Source organism: Myxocyprinus asiaticus, chromosome 14 (assembly GCF_019703515.2).
Source record: "Myxocyprinus asiaticus isolate MX2 ecotype Aquarium Trade chromosome 14, UBuf_Myxa_2, whole genome shotgun sequence".
NCBI lineage: Eukaryota > Metazoa > Chordata > Actinopteri > Cypriniformes > Catostomidae > Myxocyprinus > Myxocyprinus asiaticus.
Genome location: NC_059357.1, coordinates 13,286,239 through 13,304,362, shown reverse-complemented (window position 1 = coordinate 13,304,362; position 18,124 = coordinate 13,286,239). Strand labels below are relative to the sequence as shown.

At 38.8% G+C, this 18,124-nt stretch overlaps 1 protein-coding gene across 1 annotated transcript in view; it reads left to right on the top strand.

Moving 5' to 3' along the window:
• LOC127451252 (serine/threonine-protein kinase tousled-like 2) overlaps positions 1–13,155 on the top strand; it is a 32,841-nt gene extending 19,686 nt beyond the window's left edge. The window contains exons 9-21 of the mRNA XM_051715790.1: positions 592–702; positions 1,161–1,297; positions 2,137–2,289; positions 2,374–2,440; positions 2,532–2,629; positions 3,434–3,515; positions 3,950–4,041; positions 5,626–5,715; positions 5,825–5,994; positions 6,084–6,219; positions 7,404–7,515; positions 7,598–7,705; positions 11,662–13,155. Of these exons, the coding sequence (XP_051571750.1) occupies positions 592–702; positions 1,161–1,297; positions 2,137–2,289; positions 2,374–2,440; positions 2,532–2,629; positions 3,434–3,515; positions 3,950–4,041; positions 5,626–5,715; positions 5,825–5,994; positions 6,084–6,219; positions 7,404–7,515; positions 7,598–7,705; positions 11,662–11,835 (1,530 nt within the window). The 3' untranslated portion in view covers positions 11,836–13,155. The remainder of the gene's footprint in view (positions 1–591; positions 703–1,160; positions 1,298–2,136; positions 2,290–2,373; positions 2,441–2,531; positions 2,630–3,433; positions 3,516–3,949; positions 4,042–5,625; positions 5,716–5,824; positions 5,995–6,083; positions 6,220–7,403; positions 7,516–7,597; positions 7,706–11,661) is intronic.
• Positions 13,156–18,124: the final 4,969 nt, after the last annotated feature.

Here is an 18,124-nt window from a genome sequence, read left to right as displayed (position 1 = left end):
ATAAACGTAATCCATAAGACTTCTGAAGTTAAATCGATATGTTCAGAAGCGATATGATAGGTGTGTGTGAGAAACAGATCAAATGAAGTACTTTTTTTTTTTTTAACTACAAATTCTCCTCCCTGCCCTGTAGGTGGTGATATGCACGAAGAATGCGAATTGCCAAAAAAAATAAAAAATAAAAAAAAATGAAAGTAGGGGATTGTTGGTTTAAAAATGTATCTGTTTCTCACCCACACTTATGCTGCCTTTGTGCTTCTTGGAGTTTTAAAATGTTTGTAACTATTCACTTGTATCGTATGGACCTACAGAGCTGAGATATTTTTTTAAAATTCTTTGTTTGTGTTCAGCAGAAGAAAGAAGGTCATGCACACCTGGGATGGCATGAGGGTGAGTAAATATGAGAAGTTTTTATTTTTGGGAGAACTGATCCTTTAAGCCAGCAACTTTGCCGGTATTGTACAAACGGGGCCTGTGGAAACAGAAAATACTGTTAAAGTTTTGGTAAAGGTAGTGTGTGTGTCTGAATTATACCTTGTGAGCCTTACAGTCTTAAATATTAATGAAATCATGTGTTTGTGTGCACTGTAGGTGAACTGTGACCTGCGCAGACAGATTGATGAGCAGCAGAAGATGCTGGAACGATGTAAAGAACGTCTCAACAAATGTGTGACCATGAGCAAGAAACTGCTAATTGAGAAGGTAGGTTTGTGTGTATAGCGGGAAAACAATGGTTAATGTGTTTGTGGGATGTTTGCGTAGATTGTAATGGTTTGTATGTGTATTTTACAGGGTTATAATTATGATGGCCATGTCTGTTTATATCTAAGATGGCTGGTTGCTTTAAAGGTGCACTCAGTCATTTATTATTAATAGTAAATAGTAGAGTATTTTTGTACACATTCTTCAGCCGAATATAACTTGTCTTCTTGATAATCCTCTTTAATTAATCATTGCTGGCTGCTAGTAGCGCATTTTTACAACAACATTGGTAATTGAGAACTTTTTTTGAATGATGCTGCATCTACATTGCAAAGTGTCAGCACAAAAACACAAATGCCACTGAGTGCACCTTCAAAGGTTTGTGTTTGTGTAGCCAGATTGGGTTTGTTGCATCTAGCATATTTTATGTAATTCCTGAAGTGTGGGTGTGTTTTCAGTCCAAGCAGGAGAAAATTGCGTGCAGGGAAAAAAGCATGCAGGACCGGCTGCGCCTGGGCCATTTCACCACTGTACGACACGGAGCGTCATTTACCGAGCAGTGGACAGATGGTTATGCCTTTCAGAACCTAGTCAAGTATGTAAGACACACATGCACACACTTAAACTTAAGAGCCTGGCGAAGTTTAGCATAAATACACATACTTGCAAAATATGGACAGTTTCACCTCATACATATACGTGTACGTTTAGAGAAGTAGCAATAAAAGAGCCATTCAGGATTGTGATCAGTCCTGTGCTCGCTGCACCGCACTCAACAACAAACCCAGTGCGAGAGAGTCGTGAACAAATGGCTCTTTTGAACTGGGTCTTTTTCATGAATCACCTGAAAAGAACTGAAGGTGTGAACTCAGGAGATCAGGTTAGCAGTTTGAATCAGAGTCACTTTTTCAGCGAATCATCCGTCAGTGTGTTCACAACTGGGAGTACAGACATTTCAAAATAGGAGTCTGATGTGTATTTTGTGCTTTACAATTAAAAGTGCTGCACCACTTATATGTATCTTCTCAACTATATATACTGTTTATTAAACCTCCGATTAATGGGTTATCAGCTGTCTTCCTTTTTCTTCTGCTTTCTATCTTGTTTCTGAACAACAATCTAAATTGAGCAATTATATAATTTGGCGATTAAAAACAGCCATTTGGCTCCTTAATGTTTTAGTCGAGGAGCTAATGGCTCTGAAAGAATTTTAGTCTGGAGCCCTGAGTCATATATTTTACTCATTGACCAACTGACAATCCTATGATGGATCAGGATAGTATATTGGATTTTGTGTGAAGGGAGTGTATAAACCGTATATTTTTCATACCGAAAACTTATCACACATTCATATTCAATAAATAAAAATATGGAAAGCTGTTACCTGAAATCAATTGTCAGAATTTAATCTCTAATACTTCTGTCTGTGTGTAGACAACAGGAGAGAGTGAACGGTCAGAGAGAGGACATCGAGAGGCAGAGGAAACTGCTGATGAAGAAGAAACCGCCCAATGCCAGTCAGACTCCTCCCCCCAACATAGAACCCAACAAACGCAAGAGCAAGAGCAATGGCGCAGAGAATGAAATGTGAGCTTGGATTGAACTGTTTTGGAATTTCCTTATTTGGATTTTATTTTGTTTGTTTATATTGTTTATTTATTGTGACCACAGGTTATCATTAGCAGAATACCATGAACAAGAAGAAATCTTCAAACTGAGACTTGGCCACCTTAAGAAGGTATTCATATCTTCAGATTCATTGCATGTGAGATCAAATTCTTGTTGCCATGGAAACGCATCAAAGTCTTCATGCTGTATCTGTGTGACAGGAGGAGGCAGAGATTCAGGTGGAGCTGGAACGATTGGAACGTGTGCGTAATCTTCACATCCGAGAGCTCAAGAGAATTCACAACGAAGATAATTCCCAGTATGCACTCTCGACAATCTTTTCCACACTGCTCTAGCTTTAAAGTATTCTGCTATGCTGAGATCTTAAAGGGATAGTTCACCCAAAAATGAAAATTCTTCATTATTTACTTACCTCATGTCATCCTAGTCAAGTATGACTTTTTTTCCTCTGCAGAACACAAAGATTTTTAGAAGAATATTTCTGCTCTGAAGTTCCACACAGTGCAAGTCAACAGGGTCCAAAACTTTGAAGCTCAAAAAGCATATAAAGGCAGCATAAAAGTAATCCATACGACTCCAGTGGTTAAATCTGTCTTTAGACGCAATATGATAGTTGTGAGAAACAGAAATCAATATTTCAGTCCTTATTTACTATAAATCTCCACTTTTACTTTCGGAATGTAAAAGTGAAGATTAATAGTAAAAAAGGACTTAAATATTGATCTGTTTCTCACACACACCTATCATATCGCTTTTAAAGACAGATTTAACCACTGGAGTCGTATGGATTACTTTTATGCTGCCTTTTTGTGATTTTTGGAGCTTGAAAGGTGTGGTAACCATTCACTTGCATTGCATGGACCTGAAATATTCTTCTAAAAATCTTTGTGTTCTGCAGAAGAAAGAAAGTCATACACATCTGGGATGGCATAAGGGTGAGTAAACGATGAGAGAATTTTCATTTTTGGGAGAACTATCCCTTTAAGTTGAAGTCCCCTGAGGGTTTATTTTTAACGGGCTACTGTAGGTTTTTCAGCGTTTGAACATATCTGCGGTGTATTTATTTATTAAATAATGATGCGATTGTTTTTCCAACTACTAGGTTCAAAGATCATCCCACGTTAAATGACCGTTACTTGCTCTTGCATCTGCTGGGTAGAGGAGGCTTCAGTGAGGTATACAAGGTGAGAGGAGATCTGTGGTGAGAAACGTGTAGTTTGTAGTGGGCAACCGATGTGGATTTTTTTTTTTTTGATGGCCAATACCAATCAAAAACTAATGGGGAGTGGAATGAACAATGGCAGATTCAATGCCAATAAATGTATGATACAGGCTAATGCAATTTATTAATTGACATAAATACTCTAATTTAATTATGAATTGTGTAAATATTGTGTAGAATATATTTATCCATCCATTTATGAATTAAGAAAGCTGTTGGTAGATTTTGGAACAAAAAAATCAGCCAGCAGCCACAGTTGTTGGCCAATGCCGATGATCTGAAAATGGGCAAATATCGGACAACTTATCTGCTTATCACTTGATGTTTGGTTGTTGTTGCTGCTTTTGATTCATGCAAAGTCTATTTGACTCCATTTTCATTCTTTACTCTCTTCAGGCCTTTGATTTAACTGAGCAGAGGTACGTTGCTGTGAAAATTCACCAGCTCAATAAGAACTGGAGAGATGAGAAGAAAGAGAACTATCACAAGTGAGTCCAATGCAAACAGCTTTGCCATCCTTATTGAGTCTGTGTATTTTGTATAGTTTCAGTTCTTTTGCATTTTATGGTTTAGTAAGGAGCTTGCTGTTCCTAAATGATGACAATTTAGACACATGGGTGTCCCAGTATGCATTCCTCTTTCTAAATCAAGCTAAAAACAGGTCCCCCTTGAGCTTTAAAACAGCGGCAACTCGCATCTCAGAATAGCATTCTGAGATGATATTCTTCTCACCACAATTGTACTGAGCGTTTATCTGAGTTACCGTAGACTTTGTCAGTTCGAACTGGTCTGGCCATTCTCTGTTGACCTCTCTCATCAACAAGGCATTTCCGTCCACAGAACTGCCACTCACTGGATGTTTTTTGTTTTTGTCACCATTCTGAGTAAATTCTAGAGACTGTTGTGTGTGAAAATACCAGGAGATCAGCAGTTACAGAAATACTCAACCCAGCCCATCTGGCACCAACAATTATCCATGCGTTTATCTAATCAGCCAATCGTGTGGCAGTAGTGCAGTGCATAAAATCATGCAGATACGGGTCAGGAGCTTCAGTTAATGTTCACATCAACCATCAGAATGGGGAAAAATTTGATCTCAGTGATTTGGAGTGTGGCATGTTGTTGGTGCCAGATGGGCTGGTTTGAGTATTTCTAAAACTGCTGATCTCCTGGAATTTTCACACACAACAGTCTCTAGAATTTACTCTGAATGGTGACAAAAACAAAAAACATCCAGTGAGCAGCAGTTCTGTGGATGGAAATTACTAGTTGATGAGAGAGGTCAACAGAGAATGACCAGACTGGTTCGAACTGACAAAGTCTATGGTAACTCCGATATCCGCTCTGTACAACTGTGGTGAGAAGAATAGCATCTTAGAATGCTAGTTGGTGCTGTTTTGGTGACATGAGGGGGACCTACACAATATTAGGCAGGTGGTTTTAATGTTGTTGCTGATCGGTGTATGTCTCTTTGTATTTGCTCTGAGAGTTGCGCTCAGTTATTTTTTTCCACATTTAAAAAAGTTGTACTCCTTAAATGAATTGTAATTTTGCAATATATGTAGGAAATTATGACCACTCACATTAAAATGAAGACTCCAGTCATAACAGTAACCTTAAAAACTGTTTTATTCTACATGTAGAGGGTCCGCACATGGGGGCTGCCATTTTAGAATCACATGACCAGCCGAATACTACTCGCTTAATCTCAGTAACCGTCCTGTTATTTGACACTTTCACTCACTGATTAAAGTAATCATGACTGACTGTGAATACAAAATCTCTACAATGGCCTTTGAAACTGAAAACTATTGATTTTAAATGATGCTGCATCCAAGCCACTAGGTGTCAGTGTAAGTCCAAGATGACACACAGAAAGATTTTACTGAGAGCACCTTTTGCCAACTTTGTCTTTTTTGAAACCTGCTCAAGAAAAAAGTCAAGTCCACCAATAGTTGTTTTCATGACCGATCATTGCTGTCACTTACAAGAACTCTGGTACTCATGCCATGCCTAGTGAAAAATGTACTAAACTATAAAAAAATAAATAATTCCTGTTGATGTTGTTTCAGGCACGCATGCCGAGAATATAGGATCCATAAGGAGCTGGACCATCCCAGAATAGTCAAACTCTATGACTACTTCTCCCTGGATACTGACTCGTGAGTGACCTTGCTCTAAACTTGTTGACTTGTAAAGGAGGATTTCCTGGTGGTTTTCTTTGATTTAAAGCCAAACTGCATCACTTCATCTCATGTGGGATGTGTATAGATTCTGCACTGTTCTGGAGTACTGTGAGGGGAACGATCTGGATTTCTACCTAAAGCAACACAAGCTGATGTCTGAGAAAGAGGCCCGATCCATCATCATGCAGGTTGTCAACGCCCTCAAGTACCTAAATGAGATCCGCCCACCAATCATACATTATGACCTCAAACCAGGTACCCAAAGCTTTCACTTCTGAGGTGTTATATGCTTTAGCTACTGTTAGACTCCTCTGTTTAGCATGTTGATCCCTGTGATCGGCTAGGTAACATCCTGCTGGTAAATGGCACAGCATGCGGAGAGATAAAAATCACAGACTTCGGCCTGTCCAAGATCATGGACGACGACAACTATGGGGTTGACGGCATGGAGCTGACATCACAGGGGGCAGGGACATACTGGTGAGTTGATACCCACATATACATATACTTTAAATTGATTGTGGATTTATAAGTTCACTTACCTAATCTCATCAATGGTAGACTGGGCAAGTGTTGGGGAAAGCTGTTTGAAAGCAGTCATTATTTTTGTCATTATAAACTAACAGTCTTTTGTTTTTGGTCATGGTGGTGCGCACACTACACGACTGTGTATCAACCACACCAGTGGTTCTCAACCCTGTTGCTGGAGACCCCTCAACACTGCACATTTTTTAAATCTCCCTTTTCTGACACACCCAATTTAAGTCTTGGAGTCTCCATCAACGAGCTGATGAGTTGAATCACATGTGTTTGATTAGGGAGATATCCAAAATGTGCAGTTTTGGGGGGCCTCCAGGAACAGGGTTGAGAACCACTGCACTACAAGACCATTTGTCCCAGCTGAAGCCCTGCTTTTACACCGGGATTTGAAGATGCATTTTGGTTTATCCATCACAAGTAGACCTGGTCGTCTCTTTTGACTACTTGTGTTTGTATTTCGAGGAGAAAGTCTCTGATTTCATGACAGCATACATCAATCATTACATCAGAGTATAACTGCATGATGATGATAAAGCGGAAAAAGTAATATGAGCACAAAAATGATGTTTAGAGCAGAATTCTGAGATACTTTAGTGGAATGCCTGATGTGTGTACTTCTCAACTGTGTCAGTGCATGTTGATCTCAGCCATACAGAGGAAGATCTGTGAAGTTTCCTTTAAATCCTCACAACAGATTGGCCAAAACGCATCTTAAAGATACGAGCCCAAAATTCATTCACAAACTCGAGCACATAGCAACAGGAAAGCTTATTCCTGAAAACATGTCAACAAACCACATGGAAGAAGTGCTCACAACAGTTTATTGCACTGATTTGCACAGAAAAAAAAAACAGTGTACACCTGACGACGTCTGGATATCAAGAAGGTTTGAAATTCGTCGTAGTGTCTGCAATAAGTCTGGGCATGTCGCAGAAGTGCGTACATTACACGACCAATGTTCGTGGGATCTGAGACTTCTCGTCGTGGACCAGTCACCGACTCAGATAATCAAAGGAGAAGAGCTTCAGTCATGTAGTGTGCACTAGGCTTTAGTGTTAGTGATCTAGTATAGTGTGACTTCAGGAAAAGAAGTCCTAAATGGAAAACTCATCTCTGTGCTCCAGGTATCTTCCCCCAGAATGCTTTGTGGTTGGAAAAGAGCCACCCAAGATCTCCAACAAAGTGGACGTTTGGTCTGTTGGAGTCATCTTCTACCAGTGCCTCTATGGAAAGAAGGTAAAAGACAAACGCAGACACATTTTCAAATACTGGCTGTGCTTTCACTGTCTATTGAGAGAGATTTTTCTTCTCCACACAGCCGTTTGGTCATAATCAGTCCCAGCAGGACATCCTCCAGGAGAACACCATTCTCAAAGCCACAGAGGTGCAGTTTCCTCCCAAACCAGGAGTATCGCCTGAGGCTAAGGTATTTCTGCTTGAACTTGTTTTTTGTCTAGTGTTTGCTCTGTCTTTTCTCTTTCGTGGTGTGTTCCCAGAGCATCATGAAAACAAGAGTTGGCTCACAGTACTCCTTTAGATTGAAATTGCCTTGTGAAGGTGTCGCCTGCAGTTTAAAAATCTTTAGATTCTCAAATGACAAAAAATAATATTTGTATCTGCCTAGAAGGGCTGTCAACAGGGCTGAGAAACTCAAATTTCACTGGAATATTACCAAAATTCTAATTATATTCAAGTTTTAAAAACGTTATTTCGGGTAGGGGGAAAAATCATCTGATTTTTTTTACAGATGTTGTCTTCGTCCACAAGAGGGCACAATTAATCAAAATAAACCAATCAGCACTCCTTTTGTTTATTGCAAAGAATGTATCTGGCTTTTAACAAAAGTGTGTAAAATGATTTAGCCAGTTCATATTCTCAAATCTTAAGTAAAAATTAAAACGATAAAAGAAACACTTAAATAGACAGTTCTATGCTAACTTAGTGATGCACAGTAGCCTATACCCATGCCATAGTACTACAAAGCTTCATATTACCGGCAGAACCACAGTGTGCTCTTATTAGCAAGGTGCTCAGAGCGAGCCAAGGCATAGTCAAGACACAACCTGCTAAAGACAGTTTACTCAAATCTCAAGTTTACAAACGTCTCACTTTTTTTCTTTTTTTTTATGTAATCATGCGCTAGATGGACGTCTTTAACTGTTGCACCAAATCTCGCATTTTTTTTTTTTTTCAGCATTTTGTGCAGAAACTATGCATTTTTGTTAGACGCTGTGTCAAGTTAAAAGGAAATTCAGCTTTTAAACGCGTCTTGAGACACCTGCATTCTGAGTTATGCTTTGCAATGCGTCTGTTTTAGCCCAAGAATGCAATTGGTCTGAACGACCCGCAAGTCATCATCAGTTCATCATTTCCAAAATTCGAATGTGCATTTTTATTGAATATTCAAATTTCACATTTTATTTTGACAGCGTTTTTAAAAAGAACATGAAATTTGGCTTCACCCATTATCTTTTCTGTCTTAATTGACTGTAAATGTAAATCCTGCCCTGTTCTGAAAATTGACAAACCCAAATTTAAGATTTGACATTTTTATGGTTACACCTGATTTACATGGATGTTTTTGACATGCATACACCATATAGTTATTTTATCATTAGGTTGGCTTAAAATGCCTGCTTTGACTTTTCTTTTTTTTCCTGAATATGTTTTAAAAGGCAGAGTCAAAATTAGAGCTCCAACTAATAACTATTTTGATAATCGATCTATCTGTATATTATTTCTTCGATTAAATTCCAATTTTATTTCCTGTATTTTAAGAAGAATTAGTATCTTGCCCATTGTTGTACTGTAAGCAATATGCTAATTAAAGACTGTAAAAAGCTAATTTAAATGATAAAGATATTGTTCCTTGCATGTAAGATTTTAATTAACTGTATGGTTATTTTGAAACCTAAATTTAACATTCAGTAACAAACGTGATCAAAATTAATATTTTGGTAAAAATTATTTTACCCTCTTTCTATTCCATTTGGTGACAGGCATGCGCATAACCTTGCTGTGTGAAGTGGTTTATGTTTAATGGTGACTGACATGATATTTGGACATGCTGTACATGTAATACTCTTTAACATTTACAGATAAGAATAAGTACGTTTTCCTCTGGAGAAAACTTCTCAACCGCATTGAACAGCACAAGCAATCTGTCAGAGCACCCGACATGTCAACCTGGGGACATTTATTTTTATACTTATGACCTTCTTCAACATTTTTAAGTGCTTCCATGACTTAAACATTTTGAGTTTCGCTTGTGGGATTCTATCATTTGACAATATCCGTTGCTGGGAGACTTAATAACACTGACTAGTGAGTCAGATTGGCTTATATTCGGTCATGTCTCTGGAACACTAATCTTCATTGTGTGCTTTCTTTAAAAAAAAATAATAATCATAAATAAATAAATAAATATATATATATATCTAAAAAGGGATCCTTTTACATATACTGCCTGGCCAAAAAAAAGTTGCATACTCTAATATTTTGTTGGACCGCCTTTAGCTTTGATTACGGCGTACATTCATCATGGCATTGTTTCGACAGCCTTATGCAATGTCACAACATTTATTTCCATCTAGATTTGCATTAATTTTTGGCCGAGATTCATGGCAGTGGTGTGGTAGTGAGAGTCAGAGTGGTGATAGTGTAGTGGGCTAAAGCACTGGTCAACAGAAGGTTGCCGGTTTGATCCCCACAGCCACCACCATTGTGTCCTTGAGCAAGGCACTTAACTCCAGGTTGCTCCGGGGGGATTGTTCATAATTGTCTGTAATAAGTCGCTTTGGATAAAAGCGTCTGCCAAATGCAGAAATGTAATTGAGAGTAAAGTCTTCTCCAGCACATCCCAAAGACTTCCAATGGGGTTAAGGTCAGGACTCTGTTGTGGCTAAATCATGTGTGAAAATGATTCCTTATGTTCCCTGAACCACTCTTACACAATTTGAGCTTGATGAATCTTGGCATTGTCATCCATGTTGTCAGGGAAGAAAAAAATCCATCGATGGGATAACCTGGTCATTCGATACATTCAGGTAGTCAGCTGACTTCATTTTATTGCCACATAACGTTGCTGATCCTAGACCTGACCAACTGAAGCAACCCCAGATCATAACACTGCCTCCACAAGCTTGTACAGTGGGCACCATGCATGATGGGTGCATCTCTTCATGCACTTCCCTTCTTACCCTGACATGCCCATCGCTTTGGAATAGGGTAAATCTGGACTCATCAGACCACATGACCTTTTTCCATTGATCCACAGTCCAATCTTTATGTTCCCTAGCAAATTGAAGTTGTTTTTTTCTGATTAGCTTCACTAACAAGTAGCTTTCTTGTGGCCACACAAGATTTGTTACGATGTGACTTAAAGCGTTTTAGTGATCTCTTATCACGATCATTCTAGATTTTCTTTTTCGACCAAATTTCTTCTACGAAGCCGACGGTTCACCACTATCCTTCCAGGTTTTAATAATGCGTTTGACATATAATAATAATTGCTTGATGCAGGCCAATCATTTTCCCCTTCTGAAACGCAGTAACATTTTCCATGATCACGGGATACGTCTTCTGACATGGTTTTTTAAATGAGAAGCTACACAATACATCAGTTTGGGTTAAAAGAATTGTCGCCAGCTGAAACATATTAATCGCTGCAATAATGATCCAATTATAGGCTCTCAAGTATCTGCTTATTTAAATCCAAATTGCAACTTTTTTTATTTGGCCAGGCAGTATAATGGCCATAGGGCTGTCACTGTCATTTATTTTTGTAACTGGGTAATATAAAGATTAAATCGAGTAATCTGAGAAACTATTTCATAACTCAGATTGCATGAAGTTGTCAAGGTAAAGTCAGGTTTGGTTAAAAAGTGTTCATTAACTTTAGTTTTGATGTACTCTACAATTGAATAACAACAACAAAACGAATGTGCAAACAATACCTAAATCCAACAGACACCCAAAGCAGATCTACAATGTGCGCTGTACGAAAAATATCTGCTCAAAGCCTAGTGTGACCGCCCCGGCAGAACTGTGAAAAATTGATGTCATCTTTTCAAGTGCTCTTGCATTGCTAATGCAATCGACAGACAACTGCATTGTTTTTTAAATCTAAAGTGGTGTTCTTCACAACTGACACCTTATCGTTATGTGTTTTGACCCTCATCTGTGGATTGCGTCACTTCCACCTTATTTTCGATTTGTCGATTTAGCAATTTTGTAATCAAGGATTTTTTTTAAATCAAGTAATTTAATTAAATCGAGTAATAGTGGCAGCCCTACATAGCTTTGGCATGCTATCATAAACTAAACTGTTTCTAATGAAAGGGAACTAAAAATGTAACCAGTTCTCTCTCTTGTCTGTTTTAGGCCTTCATTCGCAGATGTCTGGTGTACCGCAAGGAGGACCGTATCGATGTTCACCAGCTGGCCAGTGATCCTTACCTCCTCCCTCATATACGCAAGTCAGTGGCCGCCACCGGTAACAACAGTATGGCCATCGCCTCCACCTCCAGCTCTTCCAACAGCAGCGCCTCAAATTGAGAACCCCACCCATCCTCGCTTGTTTTGATAGGCACAGGGGGGGTGGGGCCATTGCATTTGCTCCACACCTCTCTGCAGTGCACTGGAAGGGGAGTCCAACCCCTACCTGCCAAGCGAGGGAGCAGGAGGAATGGGACAGAGAGGGATGGAGAAAAGATGCATCCCCCTCCACCCTTCTTCCTCTCCCAGGTGTCTTGAGGCTTGTTTTATTTTATTTTTGTAATGGGTGGGTAGTGAAACGCCCCCCTAGACTGAGTCAGAGAAAGCGGAATTCAAGATAAGGGTGTATTACTACCTGTGCGAGTAATGCCAGAACTGCAATTGCTCAGAAAGTGGGAAGAGACTAGTATATGCCCTGCACCCCACAACATCAATACATGCATACACACATATAGACATATTTATAACGAGGTCAGCTTGATTTTTCTTTAAAGGCAACCCTTAGATGTTTTTATTTGCTGGGACAAGCCCGCTCATTGTAAGATGCATTCAAGTGTAAGATATTTTTAAAGAATCTACAGACGCCCTGCTGACAACCAATTCCATCCCTGCTTCTTTCTTCCTTTTTCTTCTGCCTCCGGAACGGATCCGTGAACTTGTGGAAGCAGTACTGTCAGTTGGTGCATCAATAGTTAACACCAGTTTCATTATCAAATCAAAAGGTCTTTCTGAAATGTTTTCAGATGAAATTATAAATGCTGAGGCCAACTCAGCATCGCTGGACCTCTAGGTTAGCTAACCTTATGTGCTGGGAATCAGATATTTGTACTGTATGAGAAATGTAAAGGACAGGTCTAGGTCAGTTGTCTGTTTCTGGAGACATTTGTCTTTGTCCTGTTTGTTTTTACCCCTCGTATTCCTATGACCAAAGCTGAGCTCCGACCAGAAGGTGGTGCTGTTTAACTTCTTTTTTTTGCTTTTTTTTTTTTTTTGCTTTTTTTTTTTTTTTTGCTTTTTTTTTTTTGCTTTATGCTGTTATGAAAGTGCATTTTAGGGAGAATATCCATTTAGATTGTTTTAGCGACACTAACCAATGGCCCCAAGTGTTCTGTTTCTCATTGTGTAATTGAAGAGAATCTAATGTTCAAAATTGATGTTAAGTTAGATTTGATTTTCCTTTAATTAATTGAAAGTGTTTTACCTTGCACAGAAAGAGACACAAATGTGTTCAAAAATACACACTCATATATTTAGGTCTGGTGAAATGGCTAATTGCCAGATCCCGTTTAACAGTGGGAAAGAACTCACTAGAGGGGGCGAAGCTAGATCAGGGGTACAGGGCAGAACTGGGAGTGAGAATTAAATACTATTGGTTATAAACATTGTGTTGAGTCTGGTTTATTTGTTTCCAGATACTGGTACCCCACAAAGTTGATGTTGCATTTTTATTTTTGACTATTAAAAGGTATTAAACAATTTTTAATTCTGCTATGTCACTTGAACCGTCATTTTCAAATGTTAGATTTGGCAGCTGTGTTTTGATTTATTATTTTGATCTTAAATTTATAATTTGGTGTGTATTTTAACTAGCTTGCAAAAATAGCTTATGTTGACTCAACCGAGCCAACATACTGTTATCCTACAAACTTTTTTTTTTTTTTTTTCAAAATCCCTAAACCGAGACCAAAATGTTTTACGCTCCTAGAGCTTTCAAGCTACATCCACCAAACTCAGTAAAGACCTTCAGATTGTTCTGGAATAGTGTTCGATGTCTTTTTAACAGATCAGATTTACAGTTTTCGCACAGCGGACGATCAAGAATGGGAAAATGTCCCATAGACTTACATTGACAATGTATAAATGGGCCAACGGAATGCTCGTTAATTCAAACTCCAATTGTCAAAATTTCAAATGTAAACAAACCCACAAAAGGCCTTTAATCTGCTTTAAAGTTTAGGATACTTCACCCAAAACTGAAAATTTAGTCATTGTTTACTCACCCCTGTGTTGTTATAACCCTATAGAGCTGTTCAGCCATGACGTCAATTTGTAGGCGAAACCGGAAGTCTAATTCGCATTGGGTTCCATTGGGATTTTCCTATGGGTTTTTAAACTGAGTAAAATAAGGTCTGTGGTAAGTACAAATATTACTTGACGATAAATGGAGGTTTTGATCTACAACATAAAAATTTTCATAAATGTGAATTTTGATGTTGGATTGTGTGGTGTTGTTTTTTTTTAAGTATGTAATTCAATACAGCTTCAAAGTTCACATTTGAGGTATGAAAGTGTGTATTTTATATTTTAAAAACCACGTATCGTCGAGTAATATTTAACACGGACCTTATTTTATTCAAGTTAAAAAAAAAAAAAAACGCATAGGAAAATTCAGAGGGAACCCATGGCAAATTCTCTTCTGGGTTTGTGGACTTCTACCTGAACAGCTCTGTATGACTTTCTTTTTCTTAACACAAAGGGAGAAATTGTGGGGAAAAAATAAAATAAATTGTGCTCAGTGATGTCATATAGTTGCGGTTTATGGTGACCCCCTCTTCAAGCTTCAAAAGGACACAAAAGTATAATTCAGATGTCTAAATCAATTATTCCATGAGACTCATGATTGTTATGAAGGCATACAATAAGGTTTAGTGTGAAACAAACCGAAATCTAATGTATTTAATATTAGTATTTATAATGTTCACTGACCGTTGATCTCCTGTGTGCGTTCATGAGTCTGCATGCGAGCTTTAAGCACGAGAGCAACAGTAGTTACGCGCGAGATGGGGTGTTCAAATGAAAACTCGTTTTGTTTCGCTTCAACAGGACCACCAGCGATATTAACAACAGAAAACACACAAACCAGAGAACAGAACTTACAAGTCTGAAGAGTTCGTAGTGGAAGAATATATGCATTTCATAAAGTCTTTGGAGTCCTCCAAACATTGAGAGATTTGCCCCCTTCCTGCTTTCTTCTATTTTTGTGTATTTTTCATACAAAATTATTTTAGATCTTCAGACGAGATAACATAAAACAAAGGCAACCTGAGTAAACACAAAATACAGTTTTTTTTATTTTTTATTTTATTTTATTTTTTTAAGTAAAAAAGTTATCCAACACCTACATCACCCATGTGAAACTGCCCCCCATAAACTTAATAGCTGGTTGTGCCACCTTTAGCAGCAACAACTTCAACCAAATGCTTCCGAAAACTGCCGATCAGTCTTTCACAACACTGTGGTGTAATTTTGGCCCACGCTTTGCAGAACTGTTTTAGTTCAGCCACATTGGAGGGTTTTCAAGCATGAGCTGCCTGTTTAAGGCCCTGCCACAGCATCTCTATTGGGATCAAGACAGGACTTTGACTAGGCCACTCCAAAACTTTAATTTGGCTTCTTTTGAGCCATTCAGAGGTGGACTTAGTCCTATGCTTTGGATAATTGTCTCACTGCATAATCTAGTTGCGCTTGAGCTTCAACTCACTGAATGATGACTGGAGGTTCTCCTTTAGGATTTTCTGGTAGAGAGCAGAATTCATGTTTCCCTCAGTTATTGCAAGTCGCTCTGGCCCTGAAGCAGCAAAGCATCCCAACACCATCACACTACCACCACCATGCTTGATAGTAGGTATGATGTTCTTTTTGTGGAATTCTGTGTTTGATTTACGGCAGATGTAACTGGACCCGTCTTCCAAACAGTTCCACTTTCAACTCATCAGTCCACAGAACATTCTCCCAAAAGGTTTGAGGATCATCAAGGTGTGTTTTGGTAAAATTCAGACGAGTCTTATTGTTCTTCTGGGTTAGCAGTGATTTTCGCCCTTGTCTTTCTGATAGTGGAGTCATGAACAGTGACCTTTATTGATGCGAGAAAGGCCTGCAGTTCCTTGGATGTTGTCCTTGGTTTTTTTGTGACTTCCTGGGAGAGCTGTGCTCTTGGAGGAATTTTGGAAGGTCAGCCACTTCTGGGAAGGTTCACTACTGTGCCAATTGTTCTCCATTTGGAGATGATGGCTCTCACTGTGGTTCTTTGGCATCCCAGTGACTTTGCAATAGCTTTGTAACCCTTCCCAGACTAATGTATTTCAATCACCTTTTTCCTCATCATTTCTGGAATTTCTTTCGACCTTGGCATAGTGTGAAACTGGGTGAGACCTTTTAGCCAACTTCATGCTGCTGAAAAAGTTATAATTAGGTGTTGATTTAATTGAACAGGGCTGGCAGTAATCAGGCCTGGGTGTGTCTAGTCCAGCTGAACCCCATTATTAATGCAGTTTCATAGATTTGGGGATTTAGTAACTAAGGGGGCAAATACTTTCACACAGGCCCAGTTGGTATTTGATAACTTTTTTGATTCAATAAATAACATTATCATTTAAAAACTGTATTCCGTGTTAACTCAGATTGGCTTTGTTTTATGTTAGATTTTGTTTGAATTTTTGAAACAATATAGTATGAGATATTCACAAAAACAGAAGAAATCAGGATGGGGCAAATACTTTTTCACAGCACTGTAGCTACAGTCACACCATGTCCTACCCAGATGCCAAAAAACACAATAAAAGTTGGCTGGACGTTAGTAGCACTTAAGTAGTACTTAAATCTATAAGGTGCGTTTCCCAAAAGCATCATTATCTAAGTAGTTCATAAAAACTTTCGTAAATTAACAAGAGCTTTGAACAACTCTTAAGTCCATTAAGTGCAACTTACACGTATCTTTTTGGCATCTTTCACAGTTTATTAAAGACAATGGGACATTTAATAAATTGTATTAATATATTTTGATAATTGGAAAGCCATTGTAAACTATTTCAGAGGACAAAAAGTGTTTAAAAAGAATTGCACTGAAATCAATAGGCAGTTTATGCTTCCGATGTGATAGGTCTAAATTACAAGACACGTAATACAGTATAAAGTTATATTAGCCTTCTTTGATAAGCATCATTTAAATGACAATAGAAAAACGATATGCTCTTATTAAACAGATTATTTAAGAAGACATGAGCAATGTAGAGTGACTATGCAATTTAAAACTTAAATACACCTAATGAATAAATACAATTTTGTTAGAGGAGATTAGAGTAAGAGTGTGCAAAGAGAGATTCCCTCTCCTCCTCCTCCTCCTCCTCTTTCTTCCTCCAATGGATGTTTCGAATCGGCTCGCCTGTGTCTTTTTACCAGACAGTAACAAATTGCATGATGCATAATGGCAGTAAGCCTACAAGTACACAGTGCTTTGAACTCTAACCAGATGATCTATTAATATTTAGACAGGTCTATGAGTAGTTAAATACTGATGCCTGTCATTTTAATCCTGTTCTTTGTGCATTGGTTCAATTTCCAGCCAAAAAAACTTTAGGCTACATGAGTCGCTTATGATTCACATCGCGTGCAATCACGTTACATGCATTTATTGCATCACTTTCATTAATCTCTATGATTGAGCATCAATACATCTGAAACTCCGTCTTACTAAAGCCATAATTATTACTATAATTAAATTCTGTAATAGTGAATACATTTCGGCGCCTCGACTAGGTTACAAACAACTTCCATGTTTGTCAGTATTTCCACATTATTTTCATGTTGAGAAGACAAACTCTGGACATATTTACCAAAGTGATCAGCATCATCAGTGTCCCAATGTTCAGTGGATCAGTACCCTTACCAGTGCCCCAATTCGTGTTCACGAAATACTGATCCACGACATAGGGAGCTGATTGAGACACAGGGTATGTTAATCAGACTTGTTTGTCCTAAGCAGCTGTGACGAGCAACGGGACATTCTGTCGATTGCTTGGTTTCTATATTTGGCGTAGCGCCCGGTTACCCCCCTCTGCTATAAAATGGCACCGGTCCAAAATGCGATACTTGGTGCGAGCGCGAGGCGACTGTCTGTGTTACGCGACTGCTTTCGCGTTTCTGGTAACCCCCTCGGGTAAGATGGTGCCCCCTGGGGAGTTGGTGCCCTGCAGAATGTGTAATATGCTAATAGGGTTGAAGCGAAACAAAACGTGTTTTCGCTTGAACGCCCCATCTCGCACGTGCTGCATACACATACTCTTTGATCGGGGCATGAGCGAGGGCTTTCACATTGGCCGCGTCTCATTTTTAGGTTCCTAAGGCAACGGCGGGCAGTCACTTACACATGTTAATCAGAGTACTTGGTTGTGATTGGTTAATATATCAAAATGCCTTTCAAGGAAGGTCAGTCCACTCTGCGGTCATCTTTGGAACGCTCGCGGGCAGGCTGGGCAGCTTTTTATTTGTAAACAAGTGGCATAAAAGTGCAGCTTCTATCTACTTGAATGGGGAAAGACTGAAATCTCCAAAACTCATGATTACGATCAAA